This window comes from Empidonax traillii, unplaced genomic scaffold (assembly GCF_003031625.1).
Source record: "Empidonax traillii isolate 1590-97213 ecotype Southwest subspecies unplaced genomic scaffold, ASM303162v1 scaffold171:size1303362, whole genome shotgun sequence".
Classification (NCBI taxonomy): Eukaryota; Metazoa; Chordata; class Aves; order Passeriformes; family Tyrannidae; genus Empidonax; species Empidonax traillii.
The window spans coordinates 357,838-376,518 of record NW_020955364.1 but is presented as its reverse complement, the minus strand read 5'-3'; the positions used below and the strand labels follow the sequence as shown (position 1 = coordinate 376,518).

The 18,681-nt window shown below is 44.1% G+C and overlaps 1 protein-coding gene across 3 annotated transcripts in view; it reads left to right on the top strand.

Moving 5' to 3' along the window:
* XPNPEP1 (X-prolyl aminopeptidase 1) overlaps nt 1–17,723 on the top strand; it is a 31,068-nt gene extending 13,345 nt beyond the window's left edge. For 2 of the 3 annotated variants that reach the window (XM_027885744.1, XM_027885745.1), the window contains exons 8-21: nt 284–379; nt 2,563–2,644; nt 3,595–3,805; nt 6,455–6,544; nt 7,859–7,909; nt 9,056–9,114; nt 9,802–9,879; nt 10,393–10,464; nt 12,087–12,147; nt 12,976–13,045; nt 14,232–14,405; nt 15,258–15,334; nt 16,038–16,136; nt 17,158–17,723. In XM_027885744.1, the coding sequence (XP_027741545.1) occupies nt 284–379; nt 2,563–2,644; nt 3,595–3,805; nt 6,455–6,544; nt 7,859–7,909; nt 9,056–9,114; nt 9,802–9,879; nt 10,393–10,464; nt 12,087–12,147; nt 12,976–13,045; nt 14,232–14,405; nt 15,258–15,334; nt 16,038–16,136; nt 17,158–17,286 (1,349 nt within the window). In that variant the 3' untranslated portion in view covers nt 17,287–17,723. The remainder of the gene's footprint in view (nt 1–283; nt 380–2,562; nt 2,645–3,594; nt 3,806–6,454; nt 6,545–7,858; nt 7,910–9,055; nt 9,115–9,801; nt 9,880–10,392; nt 10,465–12,086; nt 12,148–12,975; nt 13,046–14,231; nt 14,406–15,257; nt 15,335–16,037; nt 16,137–17,157) is intronic. The other variant, XM_027885746.1, reaches the window with a different exon arrangement.
* Nucleotides 17,724–18,681: the final 958 nt, after the last annotated feature.

The following is an 18,681-nucleotide window of genomic DNA, read 5'->3' as shown; positions in this document are numbered from 1 at the left end:
ATCCATTATGAATAGGTCAGGAAGATGACTGAACCTCAGCTAATGACCCCTTTGTCCTCAAAACTTTAAATAACCATTTGCTAGAAGTTGGGTGATTTCAAAACAAACCATGGGTGCCTGGAGGGCAGCTCATTTGAGATTGTTCATATCACTTATTAGAAAGGAGTGAGGAGCAGAAGCACAGTATGTTTTGGGTCCCTTCACAATCCAGCGTGTTGGTCTGTGTTTAAGTGATCTTCCTCAGTAAAGTTAGTGACTGTAGCTTTTCAACTGTGTTTTGCAGGGGTCAGCTGGAGAGACAAAATTACAGCCCTCCGTTCAAAAATGGCTGAGAGGAAAGTCATGTGGTTTGTGGTAACGGCCTTGGATGAAGTAGCATGTAAGTCTTTGCATGTCCTTTCTTGGTTCTTCCTACAAAAGAAATGTTCTTCCTGCCTTGGAAAGGAAGAACCATGCCAGGGTGAGAGGCACTTTTGACAGGCAACATGTTTGTGAGACATTAGTTAACTTGTGTATCAAGTACAGTGGTGATAACAGGTCACAAATAGTGTGCCTGTATTTCTGTGTAGTGCCTTATTACATCAGTGCAGCTCCTGAGTACCTTTTTAGCCGAGGAAATGCAGCAAATCACCTTTGAAAAGCATCCCGGGCAAAGGGAGAGAACGGTTATGTGTAAAACCTGAGGCAGTTTGATGAAAAAAAAAGAACTGTTGAGGTTTTCTGGCTGTAAAATATCCTGATGCTGCCTCACCCAGTGGAAAGATGGAGACTGTTTTCTGCTGTGAAGTCTGGGCTATAAACAAAGCAGTGCAGCATGCGGCTTTGTATACATAAGGCAAGGGTGGGGTACACAGCATTCACAGTCATCTTCCTAATTGTTACAACTTCTTAAGCCAGTCTTTATCTCTCCTGTGTTCAGCAAATGCTTTGGTTAAAACAAGTCTGGGCTCAACTTGTATTTCTAGATCATTTCCACCTAGGGTCTCACTGGAGTCCCCTCTGTGTTTGGGGCCCCAGGATGGCTAGGTCTCCATACCCTGGCTCCCAGCCCAGTGTGTAGGAGGGGAGAATGGCCACAAAACAGAGTGGTTTCCCCGAGACTGCTGTTTCTAGTGCTGTGTGTCCTTTGTGCAGAAATCACCAGTGCACAGACTGGTGCAGTAAGAACACAGCACTGTTGGAGTGTCAGCGCTGCCAATGCCTGTGCGTCATGTCTGGTCTGAAAAGGCAGAAAGGAAGGTGGTGTGTTCCCAGCCCCAGCACCGCCAGTGCCGCATCTCTGGCGCTGGGTGAAGCTCTCCTGGGTCTGGGACACCGAGCAAAGAGGTGTCGTGAAAGAAGTGCTTTGGAGAGTGGTGAATATGACTCCTCCCTGGGGAGGCCTGCATGAGCAGAGATTGTGTGTCTCACCTTTTCAGGTGCATCTCCAATTAAATTAATGATAAATTGGTGCCCTGAGGTGGTTTCAGATTAAATGTCTCCAGGAAAGCCAAGCTTGGTTATGAATCAAGAGTTTTAAGATGGACCAGAGAAGGTCATGAGAGAAGTTCATTTTCAGGTGCCTGGTTGGTTTCTTATCTTAAAGGGGGAAAGGGAGAAGTTATCTTTAATTTTATCTAATTCAATTCACTCCAGACAACTTCTGGTGACAGAAAGAGAGCCACAAAGGAGACTGTTGCCCCTTTACTGCACCGAGAGGCGACTGAGCAAGGAAGTTTCTACCCATGCTGTAAAGAGTTCTTTGTGGCTCCTTCCTGCATTCAAGTGACCTACTCCTTCCCTGGGGAGAGTTAAACTTTATTTTTACTTTCATGGCAGAATTTGCACAGTTCAATGAATACAGTGCTGGGTTGTGATTTAGGACACGTTGGTTCTTTTCCCAGCTGTCCTGCTGGCTAGCCTTACTGGCTTGAGTAACTCATTTCAGCTAATTGGATACCCTGGAGTTTTTATTTGACCCTAAAATTGGGAGTTTGGAGATGCTGAACATCTTCTTCCCCTGAGTTGTGGGGGGATAAAAATCTTTGTGAAAAATAGCTAAGACTATACAGCCTGAATCTGAGATACTGGAGGCGCCCAAATGAGAGGCCTTTTCGGGGTATTTTGTTCTTGCCTATTGTGTCTTGCTCTTCCCTCAAGTATCAAAAGGAGGGCTGGAATGAAATGATAACTTGTGACTTTGAAGTTTTCTGGCTGTTAAGAAGTGAGCTGTTATTGCATTGCACAGACCAGAAAGGGCAGATGCTACTTTTTGTACACGTATCCCTGTCTTTCTTTGACTGTTTCTGCTTTCTTCCAAGCCAGCCCTCCTTAACAAGTTAAAGACCAGTTTTCTTTCCCTATGGGAATGTTTAAACTGCAGTTCTGGTGCCATCTCCTGGCAAAAACTTAGGATTGCCAGAAAAGCAGCAGGACGTGGGACAACTGTGTGGGAGCTGGACCCACGGCCTGCACCTGTGACATCTCACTGCTTGACTGTGTTTTGCTGAGATTATTTTTGGCTTTCTCTGATGTTGTGAAAGATAAACCAGGACTGTGATTCTTGGCATTCTTATTTTTCAGGGCTTTTCAACCTCCGAGGCTCTGATGTGGAGTACAATCCTGTGTTTTTTGCATACGCCGTCATAGGAATGAACACAATCAGGTGCTTGTATTTCCTTCTTCAGTTCCCCAAGATTCATTCCTCTGTGGGAGAGCTATTCTGGCAAAGCATTTATCTTTTGAAACGCCTGCGCTGGGGTGCCTAAGTGTCCTTTCTGAGCAGTTTTGTCTTCAATGTTAATTACTCTCCTGCCCTGATCAGAGCTAGAGAGGCAGTCAGGAGCTCTGCTGTGCTTCTCAGCACCTTGGCTGACGTGCTGGGTGACCTTGGGTATGATGGCTGACCCCTCTGTCTGTCGTCCTGAGATAATGTGGAGGGCCCTTGGAGTTCTGGGTGATATGTGGGTAAGAGCCAGCACTGGCCTGGACACTGGAAAACTTTGCACTGTTGTCTAATTGCTGAGTCACTTCAAAACTGCAGGGACTGTGTAGGAAAGTTTCATGGCTTATGACAGGCGGCTTCTTTCCTGTGACTGCCCCGTATACTGAGCCTTAGCAAGCAAAAGTCTTTCAGAGGCATCTACAAGCTGCCACCTAGATCCATCTCAGATGAAACCTGGCTGGATAAGTACAGGTTGTTGTGGGAAAGTTGAGTTGACCTTTTCAATTCAGGGAAAAGTGAGAATAAAGTGATACTCAGAACAACATTAGCTTTTCTGTTTCTGGATGTTGCCCTTAAAAATTAGACTGGCTGTTATTTGTCTCTGTTACTCTCCTGTTTCAAGCACAGTGGTAGGATGTAGCCATTTTGAACGTATCATACAAACAAAAATGCTGTCAGCTCCTTTCCTCTCAGCGGGGTGGCACATCTTAATTTCAAAGCAAGATGGCTGAAGGGCAGTGGTTAAAGCAACATAGGACACAGTATAGCGCATAATTCACGAACTCCTTTCTCCCTGAAATGTTGCCAGAAGGGTTTCTCGTTCCTTCCTTAACTCCAGCCACTGTCAGATAATGGTCCCACCCGTTTGTTCTATCCGATTTGTTTCTCAGGCTCTTCATTGATGGTGACCGGATGATGGACCCAGCTGTGAGGGAGCACTTACAGCTTGACTCCACCCTGGAGCCTGAGTTTAAAATCCAGGTGATGCCCTATGGATCTATCCTGTCAGAGCTGCAGGCTGTTGGTGCAGGCCTCTCACCTAAGGAGAAAGTGTGGCTCAGCGACAAAGCCAGCTATGCTCTGACTGAGGCCATTCCCAAGGTCAGTGGCTCTTACAAGGGAAAACACTTTTCTCTTCTCTGCTCATCCTGGTCAGGAATGGTGTGAATGAGGGCAGCTGACCACAGTTTCCCCTCTGCAAAGCACAATGCAGGCTGGAGCTTGTGCTGAAGGGATCCAGCCCTGCTGAGGTATTGAGGGGTTGTTAATCCTGGGGTTGCTCTTGCTGGAGCTGCCCTTCCAACTCGCTAAGCCGATTAGCCGAAGAATTGTCAGCTTAAGATAAAACAAGTACAGGGAGAGAGGGGAGGGAGAGAGGGAGCAGGGTGAACTTGGGTCATTCTGACCACGGGTGGAGCATCAGCCTTGTGTGTACCAGCAGTAAGAACTGGAAACTTGCAGAAACTGAAAGCTGAGCCGGACCTCTAGGAGGGTGCATTTGGCTTGATCTGAGTGGTTGCCCTTATTTAGTTCAGTAGCTTGAGGATATTGGGCAATATGTGATGTCTTGTACCAAAGGCAGGAGGGACAAGGTGGCAGAGTTGTTGCAGCAGGGAATCTTGTGAGGACACAGATATAACCTGCAGGCATTGGTTGTCCATGCAGTGAGTGCATCTGCTGAGGGACAGTTTAGCATCAGAATAGTTTCTGTACAGCCATACATGCTGTATCTTGCTACCCTTGTACTTGAATTTGTCTGTCTGGGATTCCCACAGTCCACCTAATATTCCAGTAGCCATGAAAGGAGATACTTGGGGAAGAATACGGCAGCAACTCTGGACAAATAAGCTGGTTTCCATGCATCTTGTGTACATCTCTTGTTTGCTAGAGATCACACTCTGTGGAATGCCAGCCAGTTTACAGTGATAACCAGTAACTAAGAGATACTGTGAATAAATATTTTTTGTGAGTCTATGGAGGATTCACGATAAATTGTTGTTCCTTTAACTTCAGAGTAGAAAGCCCCTTGCTGTAGTTGTAGTCCCTGGTCTATTCCCAGCTTGGGTTAGTTGTTGTAGATCATTTATGTAGAGCATCCCGTCTGACCTAGATTAAGGAATGTAATGAGTTGGAGTGGCATTATTTACCCCCTGAGCTCTGGAAGTTTTGGCTGATACTGAGTCATTACAGTGCTGCATGCCCTCTGTATGCAATGGGGAGAGTCCCTGCCTCAGGGAGCTCTGTGCAATAGAAAGCAGAAGAGGAGGACTGAAATGTCTTGATTAAAAACCACTTAGGAGAGTCACTGAAAGAGCCAAAGTTTTCCTGGTTCCTTTCTGGCTCTCCACCACCTCTCACCAGCTGAGAACTGGCCTGCAGTGCTTTGAAGAACATCAGTGCTCGAAGTCCATCTACTGTCTGTCTGCATCAGAGCCAAATATTGACACTGGCAAAAATCCAATCTGTTATTAAACACAGATCTGCAAACCCTTTATAGATTTGCTTACAGCTGCATGTAAATATGCTTTTCACAGAAGATTAATAGAACTACCACTATCTGTAAAAGGCAAGCCAATCCAAGAATCTGACCATTTGTCTCATCTTTGACAAAAAGACTTTCCTGACTTTTTTGTCAGGAAGGTGACTTCTTTTTTACTTTGGATTATGACAATTATGTAATTATCTTTCTGTTCTTAAGACTTTGAAAATTGAAAGCATGTAGGATTTATGTGAAATTGGTCTTTGCTGAGGGTCTACTGGGCCTTTCCATGAATTTGAGTGACATTTATTTGTATGCTGATATGTTGAAAATAGGAAAAAAATGTGTTGCTTGGGCTGTGCCTCTGTAGTGCTCATCCCACCTCCTGATATATAATGGGTAGAGCAGAGAACTGTGGGGCAGAAGTCTTGGTTCTTCTTCCTTCTTCTGATGCCAAGTGTGACAAGGCTTGGGCAAATCACCTCAGCTGGTGCATTTTTGAAGATGTGCTCAGAACCAGCCAAGTGTTCCTGCTAGTCTGAGGAAGCCTGATGTTTGGGGAAGTGTGCAGTGGTGAGGGATCAGTTACTAGCTCTTAATGCAGGGTCACCCCATCCAGGCACGGGAAAGCTTTGTCTCAAACCATTGATGTAAGCTGCTTTCAGAATGGGCAGCATGTAAAGCTCAGCTTTGCAAAGGCTCTTCATTTTTCTTGAGGCCTTGATGTGTTTGTCAGAGCTGCTGATCATTAAAAGTGATGATGCTCAGTGCTGGAGGAGACAGAGCGTTGCAGGGCCAGATTCAACTCCAGTTCTTGGTACCTGGGCTGGGTACCCTTTGCTCCCTGCTACTTGAGGTTGACAGTCAAGTAACAAGTCAAGGTGACTTTTAGGGTTGTTTCCACTGCCCAGGTTCTACCATAGTGTCTGGGATCTCTCATTGGCTGTCTCTGGGTCTTCAGTGTACATCAGCAACAGGAAACTTATGGCTCAGACATTTTTACATATATATATATGGTATTAAGGATATCCAGATCTTCCCCCTGCTTCATGACAAGCTGTTGACTCTGTGGCTGTTCTTCCTTCAGTCAGGGACCGTTTTCTCCTCGTTACTCCCCGGTGCACTTAGCTGAATACCAGCAACCTGTATCTCGCTGCGCTGAAGGGTGAGAGAGGCTGCCAAAGTACAAATTGTGGCCAGGCTGAGTTATTAAATCTGTAGGATTATGTAGTCTGACTAATCCACAAGTAATCCCTGTCCTTCTGCTGCAGGCTTACCGATACCTCACCCCGTATACCCCCATCTGCATTGCAAAAGCTGTGAAGAACGCGTCGGAAACAGAAGGCATGAGAAGAGCACATGTAAGTGAAGCCTTGAGGGTCTCCTTGCACATGGCAACAGATTTGATTTATGTTTAGGGAAAGAAATTACATTTTCCTTTCAGTTTTAATGTTATGGATAAAAAAGCAGATAAGAATTTGGATGAGAGGATAAAAAAGGCTTTCTGTCAGACATCCACTGCTGTTGAAGCAGGTTTTTTGCTTATTTTGCATTCCCTTGAAGAACAACATTTGCAATAGTGTGAGGAAACAGCCTTGCTCTGTTGGAAGACCATGCAGACTTGAGAAGTGTTGTTTGGAGTGTGGGCCCTTAAAGGGATGTTCTTTCCCCTTTGCTAGTTCTATTTTCTTTGTCAGTGGAGTCTTAAAATTGTTATCACTTGAATAAACAGAGCCTAAAGAACACAGAGAAGTTCTTCAACACATGGTGCAAAACACAGGCCAAGATGTTCAGAAGCAGCCAGTGGCCTCAAAGCACTCTGTTTTTGTCCCGTCATTATGACACACTGGAAATGAGGTTGATTACCCAGGAAGCTTCATATTTTCAAGCAAAGAAGCTGACTGTGAAATAGGTTTTTGGTGGGACTGGTCTTTTGTTTATTTCCTGTTAGTTTTTAAGCAGCAGTTTTCACAACAAGAGAAATGTGCCAGTTGAAGCAGAGCTGGGAATTTTGAGCTTGTCCCATATTTTCTTTTAGCTTCTTGGGAACTGTTACTTTCTATTTCATTGCTTTTTTCTTCCTGTTAGTTAAGGGGAAGTAAAAATAGTTGTACTGAGCAGAGGTACTTTGTCACCTGCCACCTGAGGACAAAATTGTGCCTTGCTCTTGTACATGTGCCTCCTGCTTCTTGCCCTGCATGCTGCAAGCATGTAGTAAAAAAGGAATAAAAATGGGGGTCATCATGCAACAGAACCAGAAGCTGTGGAACAGAGGCTGTGGTGCCCATGTGCCCAAAGGACATGTTCCCCTGTCACATCACCAGATGTGTTGTGTGGTTACCTTCTGCTATCTGAAATGCCAAACCTTGTGCGTTGAAGCAAAAGAGTCTTGAAAGTCTTGGGTGGGGTAAAGCCAGTATTTGCTGAGTGCTTGGTAATTCTTCACAGTAAGATATGTCCCAGCAGCAAACCTTTATTAGTGTTTATATAGCTGTCCAGATACATTTCCAGTGCTTATATTAATGACAGGATGCAAAACCCTGAAAATACCTCTTAGATCATCTCTTAATTTGTGTTTTGGAAACTTGCAGGTTTGTTTTGCATCAAAACCTGTTTATACTGAGGCTTGATAAATCTCTTTTTCCACTCAATTCCCTTTTCTTGTGCTTATATAGATTAAAGATGCTGTTGCCCTGTGTGAGCTCTTTAACTGGCTGGAAAAGGAGGTATTGTATTATTTTTTTTAACTTGAAGGTTTTATTGCTCTGTACAATTATTCATTGGCATAAACTTTTGCTAGTCTTTATAGTTCCTTTGCTAAAAGTGGGGAAACAGCTGGGGGTTCATCTGGTGGAGTTTTTTTGGTGGTGGTTTTTTTTGTTTTTTTTTTTTTTTTATGTGGATTTAAATCCTTATTTTATCAAAGGCTGAATGAATTTTTTGGAAACATGTTCCCATTTATTTTACACAGAACAAAGCTAGAATAGGCTTAGTGTAGTGTTAATACTGTCTTGTGCTGGTTTGGTGGTGTAAATAATGAAATAATATCCTGCTTGATAGAGTACTTTGGAATTATTGTCATGGTAATCAGGGTTGTCTGGTAGTATGTACAGATTTGGCACTTACGAATGGAGAGGTGTAGTGGAAATGGGATAAAAACAAATTACTGTGTATTCACTGGTTTAGAAGTACACAGTGAAGGCGCAGAGTGCCCAGTGTTACACACCAGCTTACTAAGCTGTGTTCCTTCTGTGCTACTGCATGTCTGCGTCCATTGACTTTATTTATGGAAACGGCTTGATAACTTCCAGAAGGTGCCTTTTTACATGTCTGAGTAGCTCAAGAAGTCTGCCTCAGGGGTTTGAAATCTAGCTCCTGCCCCCTTTACTTGTTATCTATTCCTGGGGAAGTTGCGTCAAAGGTTTTAATTTATCAGATGCCTAAAGTGAAATTTAATATACTTTCTTTTTCCTGCAACTGCTTCCATTCCTGATTTAAAAGCATAACATTTCTAATACCATGGGCTATTTGGAGAGGACTGTTCGAGCTTAGTGTAACCCATCTGTGAGGAGATGTTGCCTTGTGAGATGTTACTTCTGTACATATCTCAGTGAAGTTAGTATTGCAATAACTACTCCCTAGTCAGGATTCAGCAATCCTGCTGTGACCATCTCTGCTTCCTGCTTTTCACATGCCCTGCACAACATTGCTAGGTTTGTGTTTGTTATTACTGAGGAATGAGGACAGAAAACTTGGAAAGAGGATCCATCCAGACTGGATTTCATAATGCATAGACAAGGCCCAGTGCTTAAGCCTATAGCATTTTCTTTGCTTGTTGGTGCACTAATTGAACCCATCTCTTTGCTTACTAGGTTCCAAAGGGAACAGTAACAGAAATAATAGCTGCAGACAAAGCAGAGGAATTCCGCAGGTAAAAAGTAAATCCACTCTGAGGAAGTTTCCTGGGTGGTGTTTTTATCCTTTGTTTTTTATTCTTTAGAAATCCGTCCCACTTGCAGATATATTTTACCCGAGGACAAACCATTACTACAGGATTTCTTTGAAAACTTGAATGAGTTGTGAAGAATTGGGTCTCTTGGGAGATACAAGTCCCAGCCCACTGGATCATATCTGCTTTTCTTTTGAGATAGCAATGAGGAGTGCTGCAGGTTAGCCCTCTTAAATACAAGCGAGTTGCTTTCTTACCACAGAGGAATTGATGTAGAAGTTAGACTTCCTCTTCTGATGGAGAAGGAACACCATTTGCATTGAGAGTTACTCCCACGTGTAGGTCAGCAGGTCCCCTAAAATGCCTTTGAGTAAATAAGTAGCAAAGTAGGAAATGTTCAGCACATCTCTTCACTAGGTGGTTTTTGGGTGGTGAATTTTCTGTTTTTCAAAGGAAAGAGTAGAGATGGAAAGCAGATTTCCACATGGTTGGCAGAAGAGGGCTTCAGATTGTCCAGTTCTTCTGCCCAAATGTGCTTGCCCAGATGGCTTTCATGGCCAAGGGCAGGGCTGAGGTGATGTGAAATTGAGGATGGGGCACTCCAGGTGCCCCAGGTGCCTGGTGTGCTCGTCTCACTTGTGCTGTAGTGATCGCAATCTTTTCTTTCAGTCAACAGAAGGACTTTGTTGAATTGAGTTTTGCTACCATATCAAGCACAGGTCCAAATGGAGCCATCATTCACTACAAGTAAGAGAAACACAGCATCTCCTTTCATCCTTCAGCAAACATAGCTGGAATGAGTGTCTTGCTTCTTCATGGAGTCACAACAGAGTACTCAGGGAGATGCTGCTTGCTATCTTTCTTTATTCTGCACTTACTAAATAAGGACCTTTCCTTGCTGACAATATGCATGTATTATGATGCTGATCTGCTCAGGGCCATAGAAAAGGGCTATTTTGGGGCTAGAAGTCTGGGAAGGACAACTATAAAGTGCAAACTGTTCGGAAATACGTCCAGGAACAGATGTTGAGGGTTTTGCTGGAAGCAACAAAGCTATTCTCTGTACTGTAGTGCTATTTGCAGTATACAAATACTCTCCTTAGTATGATCCCTGGCTCAGCATGTGTGGGATTGCCATCACTGCCACAAGAAATCAGAGCTGACACATCCAAGCTTGCACTTAATATAGTTTCTGAGCTGCAGATGTGGGCTGGACACCTTAAAACTGTGGAACAAAAAACTTTGTGTTTAACTGAACAGGCCAGTTCCTGAGACCAACAGAACGCTGTCTGTGAACGAGATCTACCTCCTGGACTCAGGAGCACAATACAAGTAAGTGGGATGAATGGGGTTTCTGCTCCCAGTGACCCCTGCAGGGTCAGCTCAGTTGCCTTGGCAAGCAAGGCATTGTGTAGTTTTGAGGAGGACAGCAGATTAGGGCTGACAAGCCATGCTGGGGTAAAGGACAAGATGTCAAGGTGCAGTTCCAGTCTGTGTCCCATTCCCAGTGGGATGGGAGCTGTGCTTTAGCTGGTGGTGCGTTTTTGTGTCTGTTGCAGCTCTGCACACCTGGCACACTGGTGTTAGAATTGCTGGAACAGAGAGAGCAGGCCTGACTGCCCTGGCTTAGCCTTGGACTGCCTACACAGCAGCCTGCACAGCTGGGTGAGGCACTTACCCTGCCAGGATCTGCCCTGGGGGCAGATTTGCCTGATGTTAAAGTTAGAACAAGGTGAGAGCAAAAGAGCAGGACAGCATTGCCCTATGTATGCCCTTCCAGAGAGACTGAGAGTCTGGTTTCCTCATCCCAGTGGCCACTTGGATCTAACGTTTGTTTTTGGGAAGGCATCATGGTTGAAGATTCACTCAGTGCTGTTTTGACAGTGCCATTCAGTGGCCTCAGTTCCTTTACTGTGGAACTCCGTAGAAAACCGACTCCATGGAAAATGAGAGAAGTGATGTTTTTAACCAATGTAAATAGAAGAGAAGTGGCTTGTTCGGGAAGATACAGGACAAGCCTGGCTGCTCCTTTGAGATGAGCTTTGTCTTTAGAGCTATGCCTTTTTGTTATGTCAGTCAGGAAGAGCTTTGAAAAAGAACCATACAGACATCCTTTGATAAGATTTTTACAAGGAGATCTTTTTTCCTCCCCTCTGATGGCCTAATTAACGATTTCCTTAGTGCCACTATGAAAAGCAGCCCTTTGAATACAATATAATCTGGACATCAATGGCACTTACCACAGCATTGTGACAGGGATGCTTTGCTTGTCCCTGCTGAGAAGTTAAACCGTGGGCTCTTTGTGACCAGGGCCTGTGTGTGCTGGGGAAGAGCCCAGGGACAGGAGCAGCGTCTCAAAGGGAACTCGTTATTTCAAGAGCCATTGTGTTTTTGACAGCAGGCTCGAAATGCTGCTTGTAGAAGGAACTTTGAGCCAGTTTCTGACATCTCAGACTAACCCCTATCCCAATGCAGGATAGTTTGTAGAAATCTTAGCACAAGAAATTCTGAGGATGAAAGGGATATTATACCCTCTTACACTTCCCTTTCCTGAGATGGTAGCCGTCATTTGTGCGTAAGTATATATTTTTAAGCAGTTGATGAATCATGTTCCATACAAATAGGCTAAATTTGGCCTGTTCTCAATGGACAGGTACCAGTTGCTGAACCTCAATTTAGCATCGTTTTTATGAGCAGTTTAGATCCTAATTTGCGAGGAGCTTTGGGATGCTTATGGTTGAAAGATAACAGTTTGAATTGTAATTCATTATTGCAGCATCTGGGGCATTGTGCTCAGGAATTTTTGAGATTAAGAACTGTTACATCATCAGGCTTGTGTAGCACAGAGCAGATGACTTTATGAGCTCGGTTGGTTTGCTGCAGTGTGACTGGCTTTTCTGTGTGTTCTCTCTTTTTCCCCCATCCCTTTGCTTCCTGCATCTTTGTCTCTGAAGAGATGGTACAACAGATGTGACTAGGACAATGCATTTTGGCACACCATCAGCCTATGAAAAGGTGAGTTGGCATCTCAGTATGGTTTCTGATCTTACCCTCATTATTAGAGATACTCAAATTAGTAATGTGCCCTCTTGCTACATAGTCAAAGTGCTTTATCAAGTACCATTTATTTACTAATATGTGACAGCATTTGGATAGAGACTGAAAAGGAGACTGGCAGACTTTGGACTTTCAAAATACAAACTAAGTGATTTAGAGAATTGATACTTTTCTATCTTAAAATGCACAGCACTCATCTGCAAAATGACATGGCTCCTCTGAGAAATAATAAAATCAGCAGGCTGAGGATAAACGTTAATGGCTTGTCCAACATAGGAGTTAGGGGGATGTAATTTAGTGCAAAGCTCAGTACCTTATGCAAGGCTCCAGTCGGTGTGTACCATATAAAAAATCAGTCTCAGGCTTCACTGAGAAGGTCTGTGTTGGAAATTCAGCAATGTAATTTTGTTTATTTTAAATTGCTTCTTTAATTAAAACTAATTTCATCATTATAGTTCACTTAGTGACAAAAATATGCTGTAGGGTATGCTCAGGAAGTAGAAGTATAGTCATAGAGAAAATCAAGCATGTAGGTCAGGTGAATTCTGCTGCTAAACCTGCTGCCTGGGTTTGTGACGCACTTCCATAATTACTGGAGAAGAATCTTCAGAGTAATTTAAACTTTCTGCTCATGGTTTGCTTTGCCATTACCAGCCACAGGAGAGCATGAGCAGGTTTTTCCAGATCCTCCACAGTTTGCTACAAGATGCAGTCTCTCTTTCCATTCCTGAGGAATACAACGTTTTGGCTTTCCCTGTTTGCTTATGGCACGCATTTCTTTGACAGGAATGCTTCACCTATGTCCTGAAGGGACATATAGCTGTGAGTGCAGCCATCTTCCCGAATGGAACCAAAGGTGGGTTGGTGAGTTGGAGTGTTTTGACCACAGCAGTGACCTCTGAAGAACCATTAAGTTGTGTGAGAACAACATTATGGTTGACAGGTCTAGATGTTTTAGGCAAATGTTGATGTAACTCTCTATTTCCATCACAACAGTTTGGATTTTGGATTATTGATGCCTTCTCTCTCATTGTCAATCAGTGCTGGAAAGTCTGAGGGGGAAAGTCTGAAGGGTGTTTGAAGTGCTGTGACTGTAGGGTGATAGTGACTTTGATCAGTCAGTGGCACTCTAGCACATCTGTGGCCTTTCTGTGCTTGGAGGTTGTCTTTATTCTTTACTAATGGCCCTGTCAAAGCGAGAGGTCACTTTCCAGCTTCAAAAGGACTGGCTAATTCTCTTCCAGTTATTGTGAAATCTCTTGTATCAGTGGGAAAATGACACACAAAGGAGCTGTTTTGATTTTGTGCAGGAAAAGCTGTGACATACATTCACCTCTGGTGAATTTGTTGCAGAACTATTTTCTCCCTAGTCCCTTGTACAAAACCACCTCGTTTCAGAGTTTTTTTCAGTTTGCATTCTTGGATGGGCAAGTTATAAAAGCAGCTGCATAGGGGTATGAGAAACCCAAACTGAAACTGAAGGATGTCTTAACTTGGTATATGGGCTTGGTGTTCACATGCAGGTAACATAAATTCTGTGCCCTCTTGCTGAAGCAGTCTGAAATGATTGGCCATCCAGGCAAGAAGTATGGCTGATTAGTTCACCAAATACAACTGGCAGGTCTCCTACTTTGAGTTTAATGAGTGCAACTCCCTTTAAGAAAGGCACTGAATTCCCTGTGGGAGAGGTTAACCACTAGATTCTTTCCTGAAAACACCAGTGGAGCAAGCAGCAGTGCAATGTTTCTGTTACAGACCATTTTCTGAAGACCTCTGTAACAGGAGGCAGCAAGGCTCTTCAGCTGAGAAAGGGTTTGAATGTCAGACTTGCCAAATCTGCCCTGCAACTTCGAACCATTCAATAACTTAACTTTCTTTGGTTGGTTGCAGGGCTCTTCCAGGGGGTGATTGTAGTTTTTTTTGGTTGAGTTTTTGGGGGGGTTTTTTTGCATGTTTTCTAGGTTTGAACGTTCAGTGTGATTATCAGCTTCTCTGAGGGAGCCTCACTTGATTAAATTCTCTCTCTCTCTGTCTGTCCACAGGTCACCTTCTAGATTCCTTTGCCCGCTCTGCCCTGTGGGATTGTGGTTTGGATTACCTGCATGGGACAGGACATGGAGTTGGCTCTTTCCTAAATGTACATGAGGGTCCTTGTGGGATCAGCTACAAAACCTTTGCAGATGAGCCCTTGGAGGCCGGCATGATTGTGTCTGATGGTATTTAGCACTGGTGATTCTCTCTGGTTACTGGGGAGGGGCCACCAAGCTCCTAAAGATGCAGAGGGAATAAATTTGATAGTGGTGTAAGCAAAGGTCAGATCAAAAGTTTTGGTCCTGCCTTCTTGTTATTTTAATTGTCATTTAAGGTCTCTAGGTAAAACCTTCATTTTAGCTCTTTCACCTTCTGTGAAGCACCTTTGCAGTCAGGTGCTGCAGGTCTGCTTCCTTCTCTGTACAGTGCAAACCTCACGAGAGCTGTGCTCCTGACCGGCCTGGCTCTGGCATGCTGTGGAAGAACTGGCTGTGGTACAGGATGGACACCAAGCTTTCAGGAGCTAATCCTGTCTTTGCTATGGGCTGTTTGAGGCAGCTGTTAAATCTTTACATGCCTTATTCTTCCAGTAGTGAATTAACAGCCTGCTCAGAGACTTACCTTCCTTCAGGGCTGCAAAGGCCTCTCAGGGAGTCAGGGGAACACTCTCTATAAGAAGTGTTTTACGGAAGGGGTTACCCACCTGCCTCTCATAAAGATACCAGAATTTTCAGAGTTTCTGGTATTTGAAACACATGTATTCTGTGCTTTCTCTTGACTTGCAAGGAGACTCTCTGCAGCTCGAGGGCTGTCTGTCTTGTTTCTTTTCTTTTTGAGAACTTCTGCTGTCACCTTGCTCGGGGCTTCCGTGCAGACTAAGTAGAGTCAGAAATTTGTTTGCCTCTGTGGTTTCCTGATGTCAGGATTGCTTAGTGACTTCAGTGGACTAAAGCCATAGAGGGGAAGTTTGGCCATAGGGAATAAGAACTTGTACAACGCAGCCATGTGGCTTAGTTAGTTACTGTCTTTTTCTGCAGAGCCTGGGTATTATGAAGATGGTTCCTTTGGGATCCGGATAGAAAACGTCGTCCTTGTGATTCCTGCTGAAACCAAGGTAAATGACCTACTCAAGATGCACCTTCCTCCACAACTTGCTGGTTGTAAAACTGGAACTTGAGGTGGGACCATGCTGCAGACAGTTGAATCCTACTCAAGATTCCTCGTCTCCAAAACTCCACACTGCTTAACGCTGATTTTAAGTTTCCCTTGTTAATGGGGACACAGAAGACAGTTACAATTCTGCAGAGTTTCCATAGGTTGAACTGTGTGTGTGTGAGTTGTTTTAAAATGTTTTATGTCTGGATATGAAAGACCAGAAGCATCGTTATTCAGCCCATTGGAGTCATTGCTGTAGGGTTGGTTGATGTTCTCAAGGTGGGATTTTCCTCTCTGGTAGAGAGTCTTCAGTGGTATTAGAAACAAAAGTACAGACAGATTTTGATACTATAGTTACCAGCTTGGCTGGGTTATGCTTTTAGAAATGCCAAGCTGAAAATGATCATATAATCATCAAGCTAAAGTTCTGTACAGCTGTGACCTGGGACGTGGCCCTTAAGAAGGGACCACTGAAAGAAATAAATAAGGTTTACGTCAGGATTCTTTGCTTGAACTGGAAGAAAAATGCTGCTGTAAGTTGCTACCCTCTCATCTGAATGTTTCTTGGGTGGTTCTGTGGTGATGACACAAACCAAGGAGCAAGTGTGATCTGGCTGGAGCTGTTTCTAAAACGATATAATCCCTTTGTCTTTCTGCTGCAGTACAATTTCAAAAACAGAGGGAGCCTGACTTTTGAACCCTTAACCCTGGTTCCAATCCAGACGAAAATGATTGATGTTAATTTGCTGACACAAAAAGAGGTAAGTAAAACAGGTTTGCATTGCTGCCTTTGTACTAGAACCACCTTGCTCTACAAGAGCCAATGGCCTCTGCTCCATTTCACAGGTCTGGAGAGCAGTCCTCAGCACTGTGACTTATTTTAAACTTCATCTATCTTTGAGTGGGAGGGTGGACTAAACAAGCTTTTCAGAGATCTTTCCAATCTAAATTATTCTGTGATGAAGGCAGCAAGGATCCTGATTATTAGGTAGTTTTGGTAATTCCTTTGATATGATATTTGCCACTGTCATCTCTTTTCCTACTCCTGCCTTAATTTGCTTCTCTCAGACTATCATGCTGTGTCCCCAGGGACGATAGTGATGACTGTCCCATCATGCTGTTGGTATCTGCTTGTGACCACACTCCCATTCAGCCACACCCAGTTCCGTACCTGTGAACTCTGAGCAGAGTTCTGTGATACCTGCTCAGCAGCATTTATTTCCTGAATAACTTCATACTCTAAACTTTCTGTTTAGAGTCACTACCTTCTTGTTTCATCCTGGTTTTCTACCATACTCTTTATTTTGCCTCAACACATCCTCCTTTTCATAATTATAGCCCTGCTTGCATTTGCGTTTGCTTAAGGGGGCTGTGAAGGGTACCAAGATCTGCCCTAGGATTACCTGTTCAGATCAATAGGGCAGTTTGTCCCTCAGGAGTGCATTGTCCATTTACAGTTTTGCAAAGCTTATTAAACCGTGCCGAGGTAGCTGTTTGGACTTGCTGGAGGCAGTGATATGCAGAGACTTTACTTGTCAGCTAAACTGAACTTTGGCTCCTCTGAAAACCGATGACAAAGTGCTTCAGTTCCTACCCTCATCAAATTTGCAAGTCCCTTCCATATAATAGAGGTCTGTGTCTTTGGGACAGGATTCCATCCCAGCCCAACACCTCAGACCCCAAGAGCACAAGGGCCTACAAATGTCTTTGGTTGCACATAACTTGTAAGGCCATGAAACCTTCTGTGTTTATGCTGAGTGTTACACCCCTCCCTTTCTCTAGTGTAATTGGGTGAACGACTACCATCAGAAATGCAGGGAAGTAGTTGGAGCAGAACTGGAGAGGCAAGGCCGGCACGAAGCTCTTCGGTGGCTCATCCGGGAGACGGAGCCTCTCGTCAGAGTCCAGTAGCACCACAGTTGTCTGCAGTGTTAGAACACCAGGACTGCTCGGTGTCCCAGTAATCTACGTCTTCTTGGACCTTGGCACCACTGGGAGGATGTTCTTCAATTAACCTTTGGAAATCAGGAAGGGATTTCATGTAGTGTTTCTCACCCCGCAACACGTGTGGGTAGTGTGGGGGTAAGGAGGGTTACTGTCTGAAAAACTTTTCGAGGGGGGAGGGTTTGAGCATGGAAAGCAAACAGAATAAATGAGCACATTGCCTTTGAAAAAGGGGTCTTATTTCAATAATGGTTCTAAGAGGCAATACTGGAATATTTTATACTGTCTGATTTTTCACTGTGTAAACTCAGTATTTTTGCATACTTGGGTTCCAGTTGCTAAGATGTTACACACACAGCAGGACTGATTACTGAATAAAAGATTCCAAGCCGCTATTTGCTCCATCTGTCTTAATCTTGCAGCCAGTCACGTGTTAGGTTTGACAGCCTGAAGAAGGGCAAGAACCTGATTGTTCCGCCCTTATCTGTGCTTCCAGCTCAGACAGGGAAGAAATATATATAGGACTTCCCTGTACCAGGCTCTGGGCAGATGTTACGGAGAGGCCTAGCAGGAGCAGTGAGGTCCTGGAAGGATGTGGAGACACTCGGCAGAGGTTTGTGTGCGCAAAGCACCCTGGCCAGTGCTTCTGTCTATTGTTACGGCTTGCTGAGTACTCATATAGCCCGTGGCAGGGCAGGATGTGTGGGCAGTATCGTGGAACTGCAGCTCTTCCTGGACACAAAGAAATTATTAGTTAAAATAAATAAATATGCATACAATGGACAAAAGAAGAACTGTGACTTGGGCTCAGCCGGCGCTGTGTGGTGCGCAGGGACACCTGGTGGTTCAGCGAGGTGATGCAAGCTGAACGCTTTCTGAAGTCATTCTTAACATTTACACCTTAAAACTCAAGTTCAGTACTGGATGTAAAAAAACCAATCAGGTATCAGCAGCTCAAATTCCTGATATTTCAAAGAAATTTTCTGTGCAAATGGAAATGTTTGTGTACATCATTTTCTTCCCCTCACCCCCCAAGAATTTCTGAGGAAAATACAAATCTCTGTTAAAGGGCATGAAATTAGTATTTCCATTGAGTTCTGTAAACTGGAAGCAGGGTCATCTACCCAACCAGAAAAGTATTGGGAAACAGAAGTTTCCTAGGTGTGTTATCCAAGGAGGTGATAAAAGTGCAGTAAGTGCTTTAAAAGTTCATTTTCACATCCCAGCCTCTGCAGCTGGGTACAAGGCTTTTTGAGGCAAATAGACAATTTCTCCTTGAGCAGAGGGATTCATACTCATTTATCACCAGCAACAAGTGCTCCTTCCCTCCATAAGCCAGGTGATTGCTAGGCTTCTCCAGAG